This window comes from Podarcis liolepis (genome assembly GCF_965112155.1).
Source record: "Podarcis liolepis genome assembly, chromosome: 14".
Classification (NCBI taxonomy): Eukaryota; Metazoa; Chordata; class Lepidosauria; order Squamata; family Lacertidae; genus Podarcis; species Podarcis liolepis.
The window spans coordinates 6,407,436-6,425,122 of NC_139569.1; the positions used below are offsets into that span (position 1 = coordinate 6,407,436).

A 17,687-nucleotide genomic window follows, 5' to 3' on the forward strand; every position below is an offset into this window, starting at 1 on the left:
TTATCAATTACTTATTATCCAGAAGTTAAATAAGGTGCATTTTCAGCTCCTAAAATTTCCTGGAAACAAACTCGCAATCAGCACAGCTGTGGTTTTGGTTTTTTTAAGAGTTGAAGGAACCCTCCTGCCCCTTTTAACCTGGCAAACTATTTTCTCTTATTGTTTTGAAATTTCATGAGGTTCTGACTATCAGAGAATGAGCACTTTAGCACATAAGGTATTGTTTGTAAAAAAGAAAGAAAGAAAAAAAGATCTGTTGTAGACATAAACAGTTTCACCTAAATGATTCAGTGGAACTACTTAAAAAGTATTGGAGTCTCCAGCACAAACTGAAATTTGTTCTTTTTTAAAAAACAAAAGTAGGATCCGTTTCAGTTTGGGCCATACCACTGTTTGCGGTGGGAACATCTTAAAACAGATTGGAAGCAGATTCTTTCTCCCCCCCCCCCCCAAAAAATTGGGCACTTTAGTTTACCCCTCTCAGAGTTCCAATTCCCAGTGACTCTTAACAAACTACAGCGCCCAGATTTCTTTGAAGGAAAGGATGTGCTTTGAATGTGTTTTTAAAGGTCTAACATGTACAAAGCCAGAAGCAGATTTAGGACTGCGTGACCAGTTCCGCTGGACCGGGCACTGAGCCTAGCGGGTGCCGCAGGGTGTTGCAACCATGATGTAGTGAATTTAGCAGAATGGAGGACAAGAGGCAGAGGGGTTCCAAATTTTGGCCTTGCACAGGGTGCTGCTGAAATTTGAAAGATCAAACTTCCCAATCAATCCCTCTTCGCAGGGAACACTGGAAACTGTAGTCCTGTGAGGGCAATAGGGGGTCCCCTAGCAACTCTCAGCACCCTTAACAAACTACAGCTCCCATAATTCTTTGGAGGACGGGGAGCCATGGCTGTTTATAAAGTGTATCATAGTGCTTTAAATGTACGGTGCAAATGTAGCTGCTTTTGATCCTACTTTTCCAACTGAGCCCTGCCTGTGACCATTTCTCCTTCACACCCATGTTCCCCTCACAGAACTACAATTCCCAGAGTTCCCCCCTTCTCTGAATTTCCACCACCACCGCCATTCTTGTAGCATTGCTGTGCTTTGGCTAGACTAAAAAAGAGATGAAAGATGGAAAGCAAACCATCAACATGCCCTGCCTCGTTGTAAAGTTCAACACAAAGGCAAAGAACAGTTGTGTGGTGATGTTAACAAAATCTGCTCCTTTTGCCTTATGGGGTATCCAAGAGCCTGTATACGAGGCTCGGTAGGAGAAATAACAGAGGCCAACCAGAGAATATTGAGAAGCCAAGCAGCTAGTAAGCCTGATCTTTATTGAACTGTTGCAACAGGGTCCCCACTCACCACACGCAGAAGGAACCCAGAACAATGGTGCGCAAGCCCTTATATTGACTTTTGAAATTGCCCACCCTGTAGCTCAAGAACACTCCCCAAAACATCATACATACCGCACAGAAGGAGGCAGTCTACAACAGAAATCCTGTCTACCAGGATACCTGACAATGGCCAGATTCTTTTGTGATGGTAAATACTTTAATTCCTGAATCCAGGTCACAGGCTCACCCTATTCATACACAAAGATGCCCTAAAGACAGGTAAGCAAAAGACAATATAGAGGCTTTTCCATTTCCTTCCTCCTTGCAGAGAAACATTTGAGGTCAATTTGGGAGAATCAGAATGGTTTCAGGATTGTTCTCCTGTACGATTTCAGACACGTGGTTTACATACTTATGTATATGTTTGCCTTGTAAATTTATGAACATTTAATTTATATATTTGAGACCTTAAGTTCTTATAACAGTGGCAATAAGATGTTTTATACAGTGGTGCCTCGCAAGATGAAAAGAATCCGTTCTGTGATTCTCTTCGTCTAGCGGTTTTTTCGTCTTGCGAAGCAAACCCATTGACTGATTAGCGCTATTAGCGGCTTTTAGCGGCTTTTAGCGGCTTATCTGCTTATCGGATCAGCTGATAAGCGGCTTAGCGGCTTAGAAAAGGGGGGGGGAAACCAGCAGGAACTCGCAAGACATTGTCGTCTTGCGAAGCAAGCCCATAGGAAATTCGTTTTGCGCAGCACCTCCAAAACGGAAAACTCTTTCGTCTAGCGAGTTTTACGTCTTGCGAGGCATTCATCTTGCGGGGCACCACTGTATTTGCTTGGGCTTCTTCCCCCCACCCGAAGTGGCACCAAAGAATGATTATGAAAGGAGATAAACTTTATTTCATCTTCACAGGAAGCTTCCATTCATCTTGCCGTATTGATTTTCTCATGCTCCGACAAGGCAGTGGATCCCCTTCCCCCTCACTGGAATAGTGGAAGGGCGGGGGGCAAGAATGGACTATTGCAACCCTATTTCCATTCTCCAAGAGCCACACAACTGCAGAACTGTTGCACAACAGAATGCTTTTCACCACTTGGAAAAGTTGAAGAGCTTAGCTCTTGCATCCTCCTCTGGCAGCCTGCAGCACTGCATGTGACATTTTTCAGCTTTCAAATTCCAAAAATGAGAGGTGCTGAAAAGTTGTAAAATGACTTGGGAATTCAAAAGATATTTTGGTTAAATTAAAATAATTTAGTTTCCCTTAGTCAGTAAAATGTATGTAAAATTGCATAGAAATGATTAAAAACAATTGCCAAATACTTGCAGCTCCCTCCCAAGGGAGTCTCTCCCACTGTCGAACAGCTCTTACTATAAGAAAGTTCTTCCTGATGACTTAAAATAAACAACTTATATAAAAGAAAGTAATATGCAACGATCTATTAGAGTGTAATAGCATGCTATAGAATTAACTCTTGAAACATCGACAAACAGAAATTCACTCTCAACAATTGCAATAAATCATTACTTAAATTATAATCAAGAAAAACGTAACAGCAAGCTCATCTTCTCTTCCAGCTTTCAGAAAAATATGGCCCAGTCTTCACGGTCTATTTAGGTTTCCAGAAGTTTTTGGTGCTGACTGGCTACGAGGCTGTGAAAGAGGCGCTTACGAGCAAAGGCAATGAATTCATAAACAGGCCTCCACTCCCAATATTCCAGCAGATGCAGAATGGACACGGTAAGAGCAACATGGGGAAAATACTTTCTGATGCATATTGTTCCTAAACGGGGCTGCAAGGGCAGTTGAAGGAAGGCAGGGGGAAGCACTAGAATTTGGGTGCTGTTAAAGGTCAGAACTTGTGTCTGTTCCTTTTAATTAGTTGTATCACAGAGTTTGAATTATGCTTTTGAATTATGGTGCTGGAGGAGACTCTTGAGAGTCCCATGGACTGCAAGAAGATCAAACCTCTCCATTCTGAAGGAAATCAGCCCAGAGTGCTCACTGGAAGGACAGATCCTGAAACTGAGGCTCCAATACTTTGGCCACCTCATGAGAAGAGAAGACTCCCTGGAAAAGACCCTGATGTTGGGAAAGATTGAGGGCACAAGGAGAAGGGGACGACAGAGGACGAGATGGTTGGACAGTGTTCGCGAAGCTACCAGCATGAGTCTGACCAAACTGCGGGCGGCAGTGGAAGACAGAAGTGCCTGGCGTGCTCTGGTCCATGGGGTCACGAAGAGTCAGACACGACTAAACGACTAAACAACAATATCACAGAGCTGGCCCCCACAATTCCCAGCACCCTTAAAGAGCTACATTTTCCAGGATTCTTTAGGGGTGGTGGAAATGTGCTTTGCATGTATGGCGTATATGCAGCTCATGTCCCATATCTGAAGGAGTACCGAAACCTGCCTAATTTTTCAGATCCTTTGCCAAAGCCCTGCTCTATGCGTCTGTGCGTTCCAGTGTGAGGTAGCTGGCTACTTGGGAGAAGGTCTTCTCTGCAGCCACGCCTCACATGTGGAATTTTCTCTCCAGACATGTTCTACTTTGCTAGCATTTGCGGGGGTGGGGTGAAGGAAGAAGAAGCCAAGTGGAGAAAGGGGCAGAAAGTGGGGAGCAAGAGGGTCTTCTCCCTTCCTGATTAACTCGCTTGCTTTCCCAGATGTGCATGAGTGGGTGTGAGAGAACAAGGGAGGTGCCTTGCATGTGTTTATGTGAGAAAGAGCTGTGGGTCTGTGTGCATGTGTGTATATTTATACACACACAGACACACTTGCCTGCTTGTTCCCAGGGGCATCTGATGGGACCCTCTAGAGAGCCGCTTGCCGGACTAGATGGATCCTTCGATCTCATCCAGCAAGTCCCTCTTAGGTCTTCATGTTCTGATCACTTAAGCCCCCACAGAACTAATTTATATATTACTTGGATTGGATAACTCCCCCGAAAATTCTTCTTTGTGTCTTTCATTTGTTAATACCCTCAAACAATACATTTTTCCCTTAAAATCAACAACTCCCCTCTAACCTATCAAAAAGGAGTTTTTGGTTCAACCTTGCATACGGAGATCTAATTTTCCTGCTTACCCAGCAGCATACCTTCCTGGCTTGCTTGTTGGTGTATTGGCTCGGGCTGGTGGGAGATGTAGTCCAAAACCTCTAAAAGGGCACCATATTGGCAAAGGCTGCAGCAGAGAAGAAGGAGCTGGGTAGAACGAAGCAATGCATCAGTGTTACAGCTTCTGTGGCCCTTCCTGGTGCCTTGGTAGGACTTGATGAAGAGCATGCCTCAGTAATTGCTTCCTGCTCCTGAGTATTTTTTCACCGACAAAAGGCTTTGTGCTGGTTGGCAGTGGAGGCTGGTTCATTTGGGAAGATGGGGCACTTCCCTACCAACCTCAGCCAGCCTCCACTTACATCCAATCACTGCCTGTCATCTTTCTCCTCCTCCTCTTCAGTCTCAGGGTTGCCCTTACAGAACTCAGCAGGGAGGAAGATGGGGGCAAAACTTGAATTAGTTGGCTCTTCGAGTCATCAGCTCTGGTGCCACCTACTGTTAGCCTCCCTGCCTTCAGGGTCAGACTTTGGGCTCTCACATTTCAGCGGCGCCCTGTGTGACACTAAAATTCAGTGACCCCTGCCTCTTGCGCTCTGTTCTACAGCATTGTTGTGGTGCCCAGTGCAGCTGCACCAGTCACTCTACCCTAAAACCACCTCTGCTGTCCTCCACCCTACTAGTCGCATTGGGCACCAACCAGCACTGCTGCTAGGTGTGTGTTGGGGCTGCTGCTGATCTGCGCTTCAGCTTAGGCTTGGTACTGCGCCTGCTGCTGAGGGATGAGTGTGGAAGGTCAACTAGACTGTGGCAACTAGGCAGTGGCACCTTCAGCCTGGCTGAGAAGGGTCTTTTCCAGAGTGGGAGCTTCCAGGGGTCCTGCAGGATATGCCATACGTTCAACTTCCCCCTCCCCATATGTGCTAGAGCCAGAGGTGAGAACATTTCCAGACAGGTGGGTTGGGATCCCAGTCCACACAGCTTTTGAATTGGAAGAAAACTTCATCCTTGTGTTTTCTGGGTTGTGTTCCTCAGGTGTAATTTTCTCTGATGGGGAACTTTGGAAAGCCACACGTCGATACACCTTGGCGAGCTTGCGGGATCTCGGGATGGGCAAAAAACGGATAGAAGGAAAAATTCAAGAAGAGCTGCAGTTCCTGGTTGAGCTGATCAAGTCTTTTAAAGGTGATGCATTTTTTTCACTTTTATTGCTCCTTTTCTATGCCTGCCATCTGGCAAGTGCCACTGTGTTCATTCTCCATTCTTTTCTTCTTCTTTTATGTTTTAAAGGTGAACCCTTTCCACTGAAGACAGTAACTTTAGCTACAACAAACATCGCCTATGGCATGGTGTTTGGAGACAGGTTTGACTATGCCGACGAGACTTTTCTCACTCTGTTAAAACACGTTGATGAAGTGGTGGTCCACCTGGGAGAACCACAGCTGCAGGTAGGCGATCCTTCCTGCATCTTCCATTGCAAAAATAATCCAGACTTGGCTGGTGGTTTTAGAAACTCCACATGCTGGCCAATGGAAAAGGGTGCCGTGCCTTAGAAACTGGTTTGATGCAGTCTAGAATCCCGGAGATTTGTCAGGTACAGTGGTACCTCAGGTTAAGTACTTAATTCGTTCCGGAGGTCTGTACTTAACCTGAAACTGTTCTTAACCTGAAGCACCACTTTAGCTAATGGGGCCTCCTGCTGCCGCTGCACCACTGGAGCACGATTTCTGTTCTCATCCTGAAGCAAAGTTCTTAACCTGAGGTAATATTTCTGGGTTAGCGGAGTCTGTAGCGTATGTAACCTGAAACGTATGTAACCCGAGGTACCACTGTGTACACTAATCATTTTGTAGCAGTAAAACCACAACCAAGTGTGCTTTGTAAACACACCACAGGCAAAGCAACAATGTGATGGGCACTTAGATATCAACAACTTTTATTATTATATATGTTGACATCATGCCTTTCCCCCAGACTGGGACTCAAGGTGGCTTACAACCAAATTAAAAGATCACCGATAAAATACAAAAAGCTAATGACATTTAAAAGACAACCATTAAAAAGTAATGAAATTCAAATAGCATTAAAGCAAGCATGAATAAACTGCTTCTGGCACATGGAACAATGTGATGAGTGCCAGTGTGCGTGCAAATGCTGTTTACCTTCCCGCTTCAGTGGTACCTATTTATCTACTTGCGCTGGCGTACTTTCGAACTGCTAGGTTGGCAGGAGCTGGGACAGAGCAACGGAGCTCACACTGTCACGGGGATTTGAACTGCCAACCTTACGATTGGCAAGCCCAAAACGCTTGGTGGTTTAGACCGCAGTGCCCCCTGCAGAGCAGCTGTACGAAGCTGGCTTTACTCTCCATGTGGAAAACTGGAACTGTCCTTGAGTCAGGCTGGAAAGAAATGTTTTTATTTGAAGCCAAAATGAGTTTGGGCTCCCGTCATCTCTCTCTCCCCGCTCTCCTTACTGAGCGGAGGCCTAGCCTGTAGGTTCCCGCCAACTCATCTACAAACATCAGTTTGTCCTGGACGTCTTCACAGCCCTCCCACGCAGATCCTGTTGCACAGTGCATAGCTGGTGTTTAAATTAAAACCACATGTAAACGGAGCGAAGCCTTTTTAGGCTGGGATTAAGCCACTGTTGCTCCACCCATCAATAACCTTTCAAGCCCCAAATCTGAAAGTCTTTGTGTGGGTTCTCCTCACCATTCCCCCCCCCCACTTGCCCTGCCCTATCCCTCCCTTCAAGGGGCACTAAAACGCTTCGGGTCACTGGGAAAGGGATGGAGGACAGAAGGCAAATCTGTGGTGCTAAGCTCACGCTATCTCTCCAAAATGTCAGATTCCAATGAGGCATTCCCATAGCCTTTCAAACAATTCCCCTAATTCAGTCTCTATTGCATAGCATGCCACTTTCAGGATGACTCAAAGGCCCCTTGCACAAACCCAACGGGAAGAAATGGGAGTTGTGCAAGAGCACACTATCTGGCACAGAATTACTGTCACATCTTTCTTGCATGCAATCTTTACTTGACTTTTCATTTACTTCTCTTTTTGGGTTCTTCTCTAGTTATATAATGTCTACCCGTTCCTTGGATTCCTTTTAAAACCCCACAAGATGATCTTGGACACAATGGAAAAGACCCGTGTCATTCTGAGGGAATACCTTGCAGCAGGCAAGAAGAGTATCAATGAGAACCTCTTACAAAACTACTACGACTATATGCTAACCAAGCAACAGTCAGAGGTATATCTATCTATCTATCTATCTATCTATCTATCTATCTATCTATCTATCATCTATCTAGATATAGGGCCAACTTTTCCAGTGCTTATTTGGCGCTTGGTGGGGTGTTTGTGTGTATCTGCATATCTGTTCCCCAGTAAGTTATGTGCAGAGGATAAATCATGTCCCTAAACAGTGCATTAGCTGAGTTTGAAAGTGGTACAAAATTCAGGGAAAGGGACAGAAGTGGGCAATCCCAACCATGATGCTGAGTAAGTCTCAGAACAGCCTGCCAAGGTTAGCCGGTGGGCCAATGAGAGAATGGCTAGAGTGACAAATGAGAAATTGTTTATTTGCTTGTTGAGAAGATTCAGTATTTATTTTCCCAGGGCAGTTGTTGGTCAAGGAAACATATTAGCAGCAAATTCATCAGCTAAGATGACCACCCTAGTGGTCCCTGGCCCTAAGGAAGTTAGATTAGCCTCAACCAGAGCCAGGGCCTTTTCAACACTGGCCCCGGCCTGGTGGAACGCTCTGTCTTATGAGACCAAGGCCCTGCGGGATCTGATTTCTTTCCGCAGGGCCGGTAAGACAGAGTTGTTCCGCCTGGCCTTTGGCTTGGAGCCAATTTGATTCCCTCCCCCCCTTTCTTTTTCCTTTTTCCTTTCTCCTCCTGTGACGAGGCTGCATTTTAACATTTTAATGTTGTATTTTAATCTTGTTTTTAAGTTGTATTCATTCAACTTGTTTTTATTATTGCTTGTTAGCCGCCCTGAGCCCGGCCTTGGCTGGGGAGGGCAAGGTATAAATAAAAATTATTATTATTATTAGGAGATGGCCTTTTGGCTTATTTTCCATTCCTTGCCTTGAGAAGCAGATTTTGCCATTCTGTGGTTCATCGGTTCTGCTGTTTTACTGTGTTGTGATATTGTTGCACATCACCCCAATCTCTGAACATTGCAAGTTTCCAGGGGTTCCAGGCACACTTAACCCAGGGTTCGTGTTTCCTTCTGGCAGTGAGGCACCTTTTTCTGTCTCATTCACATCATAGCAACCCTAATTCTCTCTAAACTCTGGCTGTATATGTTGAGGGAGAGAGGGGCCCCTTCTGTTTGCCATCTTAGACAGAGTCCCTGGATCCTTTGTTCTTCCTAATGGCTCATTACCCAGGGTATCACCTCATGAGGAAGTTAACCTGGCTTAATCAGCTCTTAACACTTGGCTTAATTAAAGGATTAGAAGTGTCTAGCACACAGCTTAATGCACACTGGCTTAATCTATACAGGTCTGGCACCTAGTCTTAACATCAAGCCCTGATGAAATTCTAACTCCTGCTAGACCCAGAAATTTAGGGTGTCTAACACCCACAAACTCATAACAGTATTTTCCTGTTAGCCACTTTGAGCTTTGTGTCCTGGCTCTAACCCTGGATGAAAAACTCAAGCTTGTAGCATGGTTCATTCCATAATATTTAATAATAATAATAATAATAATAATAATAATAATAATAATAATAATAAATTTATTATTTATACCCCGCCCATCTGGCTGGGCTTCCCCAGCCACTCTGGGCAGCTTCCAAAAAAATATTAAAATACTATAATACATCAAACATTAAAAGCTTCCCTAAAGAGGGCTGCCTTCAGCATGATATGTAGGCAAAGTAAGATTCAAGGCAAGTGCTGTGCATGGCTAATAATAATAATAATGATAATAATAATTTAATTTATACCCCGCCTATCTGGGTGGTTTACAGCATATCTAAAAACATAAAACATCAAGCATTAAAAACCTCCCGATACCGGGCTGCCTTCAGATGTCTTCTAAAAGTTGTGCAATTCTTTATCTCCTTGACATCTGAAAGGAGGGCATCCCACAGGGAGGGCGCCACTACCGAGAAGGCTAAGCAAGCTTGATCCAACAAACAAACATGCCTCCTGTTATATGGGAATGGGGCAGGCACAACTTCAGCGCAGCAGCAGCTGGCACCAAAGGGTGTGACTCAGGGGCAGCGCAGCCAGGGAGATGGAGGAAGGAACACAGCAGAGCACTGAGAGACTGCACTGCTGAGACCCTCCCCAGGAACTGATTCCTTGTCTGTAACATAATGAAGGAGCAGGCCCGCACCTTTGTTATGTATCTTTAGGTGCCAGGCAAAAACATTTCTCTTCAACCAGGAATTTGACTGATTAACATTCTGTGGCTTTTAAAATGTGTCAGTGTGTTGGTGTGTGTGTGTGTTATTTGTTTGTTTTTGTTTTATTATGTTCTCGTTCTGTATTTTTCTGCTGGAAACCGCCCAGGGATCTTTGGATTAAGGGCAGTATACAAATTTATTGCTGTTGTTGTTTTGCTTTGTTTTGTTTTGTTTAAACATAAATAAACCGCAACATTTGCACCTTGCTCTTCTTACTCCAAGGAAAGGAGCAAAGACAGGAACTTGTTCCATGATACCAACATTGTGGCAGCCGTCTTTGACCTGGTCCTAGCTGGGACAGAGACCACAGGGACCACACTGCAGTGGGCTATCCTGCTGATGATGAAATACCCCGATATTCAACGTAAGCCATACTTTTGTGTTTCAAAGTTGGACAGCGTTGCATTCTGATTTTTACTATGAACCAGCCAAACTCTCGTCGCCGTGACAAAGATGCACTGGGAGGGATGGATAAAAGGAGAGGTCCTATTGTGGATCGCGGTTTGAGTAGATCGTAGGAAGCAAAGAGTAGGAATAAATGGGAAGATGTGGAAAGTGGAGTCCCCCAAGGATCAGTATTGGGACCTGTGGTTTTTAACTTGTTCATGAACTATCTAGAGCAGGGGTCAGCAACCTAAGGCCCATGGGCCACAAACGGCCCATGGGGGTCGTTTAACTGGCCCATGGACCCCTGCTGCCCACTCCTGCAGCCAATGGGAAGCTCCTGCAGCCAATGGGAAGCTGTGCATGCCTCCTCCGCGCCAGAAGGAGCACCGGAAATAGCGTTTGCTCATACATGTGCTCGCGCACACACACACAGAGTCTCCGGCCCACCAGGGCGTCTGTGGGACCATGAACCGGCCCAAGCCACAAAAACTTTGCTGACCCCTGATCTAGAGTTAGGGGGGATCTGTGAAGTGGCCAAGTTTGCTGACGATACTAAATTGTTGAGGGTCATTAAACCAAAAAGAAATTGCAAAGAGCTCCAAGGGGGCCTCTCCAAACTATGCGAATGAGTGATAAAGCAGCTAATGCGAGTATAAAAGCCTGTGTTAAGTTGTTGCGTTCATACCTTGGTTTCACCTCTTTTTTTATAATAACTGTCAGAGAACTCCCGTTTCAGGGCAGGCACGAGAGGAAATCGAAAGGGTCATTGGGCTGGAACGTCTGCCCACCTGTGAAGACAGGAAGCAGCTGCCCTTCAACAACGCCATTGTCCACGAGGTGCAGAGGTTTGCCAGTATCCTGCAGCAGTTTCCCCGCTGCACCGCAGTGGACACTTGCTTCCGCGGCTACTTCATTCCCAAGGTAGGAAGCTTGCCCTGCTGGCACGGCCAAGTGGGCAAGGTAGGCTGGGAGTGCGCCGTGTCTGAAAGAGGACGTCTGGCGTCAAAGCTGACCTCTGAGGCTGCGTTCAGACAGCACGTTCCTCTTTCCTGATCTTCCCTGACCTGTCAGTTTCCATGTTTCATGTGATTATTCACACAATGTAAAGTGGGGTCTAGCAGAAGCTTAGCACTAATTACCACGATAATGGTGTCCAGGGGAAAAATCCAGTTGCAACCTATTAGCTCAGAAAATCCTGAGGTGTGCTTGTTTGTGTTGGAATCTCACGTAATTGGAATTTCCCAACATTTAAGCTTTAGTGCAGCATGGTAGTACCGTATTTTTTGCACCATAACACTCACTTTTTTCCTCCTAGAAAGTATAGGGAAATGTCTGTGCGTGTTATGGAGGGAATGCCTACGGGTGGCATGCCTACGGATTTTCTTCCTCTAAAAATTACGTGCGTGTTATGGCCGGGTGCGTGTTATAGAGCGAAAAATACGGTATATCAGTCAAAAAGGCCCAGTTCCGTAACGCAGAGTAAAAGGGTTGTTAGAACTCGGTACAGAAGCGCTAGAATTATAACCCGGAAAACGAATGCAATAAACTGCATGTCTGAATCCAGGCTGAAAAAGGAAGTTGTCTAAGGCCTTCCCTGTGTTCCTGCCGTGACTTTTCCTTCCTTGAGAACTTGAGAGGCAGTGTGGAGTAGTGGTTAGAGTGTCAGGATAAGACCTGGGAGACCAGAGTTTAAATCCTCACTTGGCCTTGAAGATCAATAAGAGGCCTTGAGGCAGTCATTATTTCTCAGCTGAAGCTGATAAAACAGAGACAACCAGGTATGCCACCTTGAGCTGTTTGGCAGAATGGTGGGATTATAAATGGAATAAATGATGATGATGATAATAATGATAATAATAATAATAATAATAATAATAATAATAATAATAATAATAGCAGCTGTGGGCAATGGAATGCCTTCCCTCCAATTCCCCCCCCCCATTAACAATGTAAACTCTGCTTGCCTCCCAGGGCACACCCGTGATCCCCTCTCTCACCTCCGTGCTGTATGACAAGACCCAGTGGGAAACCCCCACCCAGTTTAACCCCAACCACTTTCTGGATGCCGAGGGGAACTTTGTGAAGAAGGACGCCTTCCTGCCCTTCACTATAGGTAACACAAATTCTTCCTGCAGGCAAAGAAGGTGCTTGATGACGACCACCCTATCTTCCAAGGGTATAGCTATGCTCTGCCTCCACTGTCAGAGGCCTTGTGTCTCTGACTACCCATTGCTGGGAGTCGCAGGTGGGCAGAGCGCTGTTGCACTCCTATCCAGATCTCAGGCTTCCCGCTGGGGCATCTGGTTGGCTGCTGCAAGAACAGGTTGCTGGACCAGATGGGCCACGGGTTGGTGTTCTTACACAACAGGCAGATTCCCCTCCACTGAGTCAGTTCTTGGAAGTTCTAGGCACGAGACGTGGAGACCACCTGGGAGTGCCGTGTATGTGACCTGACTTTATTATGCGCATGAGATGAGGCCACAGGGAGAGATCAGCTTCTTGCGGCCCCAGACACAGCCCTTGAGGACCAACAGGACCACAGCTAGCTAGGAGAGCAAGTGGCTGATTTGGTCTGAGTGGCTGAACCTCAGAAAGCTCCAAGGACGGCAGTGGAGTTGACCTGCACTCGTATCCTCCCCTGGGCCTGGCTATCCACCCAGAGCTCTGTCCCCTCTTGTCAAGGTCTTTAAAGGGGCAGTCTGCACACTTGCAGCTTTGGGCCGCATCGCCACTCTGCTAAGGGTACCTGTGTGCGTTGCCAGGCAGGGATGGAGAACGAGAGTCTCTCAGTGGTTCCTCTGAAGGTTCCCTGCCAGGGGTGACTGGCTTGGAGCTGGAGGCTGCTAGGTCCTGCTTCAGTGTCAGAGTCTGTGCCACTTCCCACATCACAGCCCCTCTTGGCTCCCCAGGACTTAGGGCACCTTCTTATTATCAGTGCTCCAGTCACTGCGAATAGCTCAGGGTCCCAGCGACACTCCCTTGGAGTGTTAAGACAGGGCATGCACTCACCAAATAATTGATAATGTTGTGCACAACCCTAGTGTCCTAGGGTTTAGTTTCCTGGAAACTAAAGTCCATGGAGACTGTGGTGTCTTTAGGACGTATGGTTTTATTTACACGAATATGTAACCTGAGCAATGGATGAAGGGTCTTGCAGCATTAACACACCAGCCAGTCTTGCCAGGGGATTCCCCCAACTCAGGTTTGGATTCAGCACAGAGCAAGATGTGCCTCTGTTTCTTTGATGTGGGAAAAGCTCCACTCATTTGTCTCTATGACAACCTCTTGTGAATGGACATGTGAATGGTGGCACTTAACTGGCCGACTAAGACCACTACAGTAACAAAGCAACCAGGTTGACTGATTGACCAGGTTCCTTCCCAAGTTTGGAACTGACCCATGGGTGTCATCCGGACTACCACTGCCCCGCCCCGCAAAAGAACTTACAAAAATAATATTGCAAACTGTTGGACTCTTGCTTCTATTTACCGTTTTCATTGAAAGTCCAAACCACTGGTTTGTTGCAGGCCGTAGGAATTGTCCCGGAGAAAGCCTGGCCTTGATGGAGATCTTCTTGTTCTTTGTTGGGTTGCTCCAAAGGTTTACGTTTTGTCCTCCTCCTGGAAAGACCGTTTCAGATTTGGACCTCACCCCCGAAGTCACCTTCACACTGAGGCCCCAAGCTTACTCTACCTGTGCTGTGCACTAAAAGGAGAACAGCTTGTCCCAGTGGAAGTGTTCTTTTGTCTCATTTGCCCAGGTGAATGTTCAGATTACAATATGCACATCTGCTAAATTACAATATGCACACCTGCTAGTTAGTGCATGAAGATGCTAAGGACTACAGAGTTATATTGCTAGATAGAGAGGGAGGAAGTGAAGCCTTTCTACTTCCTTTCTCTGTGTATGTGTGTGTACCATGTAACGAGACAGACAGGTGTGAGCTTGCTCCCAAGCTTACAGCACATGCTTGGAATTATATTCTGTACTTTCTATCCAAGAGTGTTCTGCTTATGCTTTCCCCCGCAGCTGCATGGAACAACACATGTATCAGGCCTATGAATATGTAAGTAAAACATTCTAAACTTGCTTTTTAAAAAAAAAAAATCTTTATCGAAAGTTCAAAAAGTACATAATTATATGTGCACTAAACACGCTGAGACGTAAATAAAAGAGAGAGAAAGAGAAACAGAACCCGTGTAGAAGGGGAAATGAGGGGGGACCCAAAACTGTGTACTTTATAAGGTTGTTAATGTACTTCACCAGATCTTAACCTATTATAATATTTGTAAGAATGGATTCTAAATATCATTGAATTTCTCCATAGCGAGTCTGCATTTATATCCAAGTTGTTCATATGTTGAGAGTTTGTATAAGTCTTCAATCCAGTTGTAGAAGGGAGCTGCATTTTCATTTTTCCAGTTCATCAGGATCAGTCTTTTTGTTGTGGTCAGGGCACGGAGAGACCACTCATATTGTCCTTTTGTAAGGTTCCATGTGCTAGGTATATCATTCAAGAGGATATTTTGCTCTGTAAATGTTAGGTTGTTTCGTACAGTTCTGTTAATAGTTTTAGTTACCTTCTGCTTGGAATTATATTCTGTACTTTATATCCAAGAGTGTTCTGCTTGTGCTTTTCCTTGCCGCTGCATGAAACAACACATGTATCAGGCATATGAATATGTAAGTAAAGCATTCTAAACTTGCTTAGTAGTGTGTGGTTTGTTCCTTGAAAAAGGGATAGAAAGAAGAGAACATTGTAAATGGGATAAGAAGGGTCAAACAAACTATATTCCTAATGCTTCACAGTGCTGCTTAACTTTTGTGAGTTTAATATTTTTCCTACTGGGGGCTCTCTTGTGTGCAGGCCTTTTGTTTCGAATCCAGGCACATAGCTGATTCTTTAGTTGTTCACCCACACAGTGGGTCCACAGGGATTAATAAATTTCTTTCCTGACACAGAAGTCATTATCCTGAGACAATAACCCTTGTCTGTACAGAGAGGGGATTCTTGGAATTGGTGCTTCAGAAACATATCGGCTCTCTTGGATTATCTACAGGTCACAGCTTTCTTTTCCTTTATGGAGTGATGAACTCCAACCAGCAGAGGGGACATCCATTCTTTGTTCCTCGTGCCCAGAGCCTTCCTGCCCACCTCCTGTTCTCTTCAAACTCCTGCTCTAAGCCTCCTTTTCTGTGCAGCCTTCAACCTAACCTCCGAGGGTTATTTCCCATTGATGCTAAAACTGCACCTGCACTCCACCACTTCAGGCTGCTACATCACTCTTTGTAACTGGTGGTCCTCAGGGCTGGACCTGAGACCTGCAGGCCAGGGACCTCAGTGAGAAAAGGGCTGTGTGTGCACACTATATAGTGGATGCTCGGGTTGCGAACATGATCCGTGCGGGAGGCACATTCACAACCTGCAGCATTCGCAACCCGCAGCGTCGCGTCTGCGCAGGTGCGGGTTGCAATTTGGCGTTTCTGTGCATGCGCGAAGTGCGATTTAGTGCTTCTGCACATGTGCGAGTGCCAAAACCCGGAAGTAACCTGTTCCGGTACTTCCGGGTTCGGCAAAAACACGCAACCCAAGGTATGACTGTACATGGAAACCACATTCCTTTTTTAAAAAAATAACATATAAAACACATACATTTACACAATACATATACACAACACACTATCTTATTTTCATAACATAAAACATACCTAAAAGGTAAAGGTACCCCTGCCCGAAGGCCAGTCATGACCGACTCGGGGGTTGCGTGCTCATCTCGCTTAAGAGGCTGGGAGCCAGCGCTGTCCAAAGACACTTCCGGGTCACGTGGCCAGCGTGACAAAGCTGCGTCTGGCGAGCCAGCGCTGCACACGGAAACGCCATTACCTTCCCGCTATAAATCGGTCCCTATTTATCTACTTGCACTTAAGAGTGCTTTCAAACTGCTAGGTTGGCAGGAGCCGGGACCGAACGACGGGAGCTCACACTGTTGTGGGGATTCGAACCGCTGACCTTACGATCGGCAAGTCCTAGGCACTGAGGTTTTACCCACAGCGCCACCCGTGTCCCACACACATACCTACATTACTCTATATAATACCTACCTATCAGCATACCTACACACCTACCCTACATGGACACCCACCAAGTGACTTGACTTCCAGCCATTTTTATTACACTACTTTATTTTTCCAATTAGCTTAAACGCATTTCATTAATATCTTTAATCTCTTCTATCTTAATTTTACTCTCCTTTCACTGTAATCATTTTCTGGATTCACTCAATATCTGTCAAAGATTCTACTTTTTCCACGTAGATTTTGATGTATTCCTTAAAGATAGCCCACTCCTTATTCACTTTTTGTACCATATCTCCTCTTATGCTCCCTGTTAATTCAGCAATATGAAAGTATGCCATCATTTTAGATAGCCAGTCTGTTTTAGTTGGGAAGCTGCTGCTTTTCCAATTTTTGGCAATTAATAACCTTGCCGCCGTAGTCGCATACATAAATATTGGTCTGACCATTCTTTTTATTTCCTCTGACATGATACCTAGGAGAAAGAATTCTGGGGGTTTTTCAAATGAAAATTAATTGTATTGATTGTTATTGTTTTATGGATTGTTTTACCACATTCCTGGCACATTCTTCCCCTCAAAGAATCCCAGGCCCTGTAGTTTACCATTCTCAGAGTTACGATACCCAGCAATCCTCAATGAACTGCAGTTCCCAGAATCCTTTTGAAAGTGGAAAGTGCACTGAATGTGCTTTAAATATATAGTGTGTGCACAGCCTTAATGGTCCACAGATATCAGTTTAGATTAGGAGTGGGGCCTCGTCAGAAAATCTGAAGCATCTACACTGGCTGCGCATCTGCTATTGAACCAGATTCAAAGTCCTTGCATTAATTTACAAAGCTCTGAACAGCTTAAGTCCAGGCTACCTCAGTGATCACTTTAACCTTTACATCTCAGCTTAATCACGGAGGACATCTGCAGGAGCATCTCCTTTCCTTCCCCAAGTTGGTGAGGCTCAGTTGGCTCAAATTGATCACAAAGAGAAACTGAATCTTTTGTGTCATCGGTCCGGTCTGGTGGAATTCCTTGCCAATAGAGATTCAACAGGCACCTTCTGTGCCAACTTTTAATACATCTTTCCATAACAGCTGATTTGTAAATATGGCTTTTTATCCAGTTTTTATTGTATGGTTTTATGTATAATTGTTGTAAACTGCTGCATATTTTCTTAAATGAATAGTGGAATACAGTCATGCCTCAGGTTACAGCCGCTTCAGGTTGTGTTTTTTCGAGTTACGGACCGCCAAAACCCAGAAGCACTGGAACGGGTTACTTCCGGGTTTCGGCAGTCGCTCATGCGCAGAAGCGCCGAATCACAACCCGCGCGTGCGCAGACACGCCACTTCGGGTTGCGAACGCTGCGGGTTGTGAACATTCATCCCGCACAGATAGCGTTCGCAACCCGA

The 17,687-nt window shown here is 45.4% G+C and overlaps 1 protein-coding gene across 1 annotated transcript in view; it reads left to right on the forward strand.

Annotated features, from left to right (window-relative positions):
* Positions 1-14,913, forward strand: part of LOC310693129 (cytochrome P450 2W1-like) — a 28,878-nt gene extending 13,965 nt beyond the window's left edge. Inside the window, exons 4-12 of the mRNA XM_083474862.1 lie at positions 2,910-3,072; positions 5,425-5,574; positions 5,680-5,837; positions 7,468-7,644; positions 10,043-10,184; positions 10,944-11,128; positions 12,179-12,320; positions 13,735-14,028; positions 14,145-14,913. Coding sequence (XP_083330988.1) covers positions 2,910-3,072; positions 5,425-5,574; positions 5,680-5,837; positions 7,468-7,644; positions 10,043-10,184; positions 10,944-11,128; positions 12,179-12,320; positions 13,735-13,916 — 1,299 coding nt within the window. The 3' untranslated portion in view covers positions 13,917-14,028; positions 14,145-14,913. The remainder of the gene's footprint in view (positions 1-2,909; positions 3,073-5,424; positions 5,575-5,679; positions 5,838-7,467; positions 7,645-10,042; positions 10,185-10,943; positions 11,129-12,178; positions 12,321-13,734; positions 14,029-14,144) is intronic.
* The last annotated feature ends 2,774 nt before the right edge of the window (positions 14,914-17,687 follow it).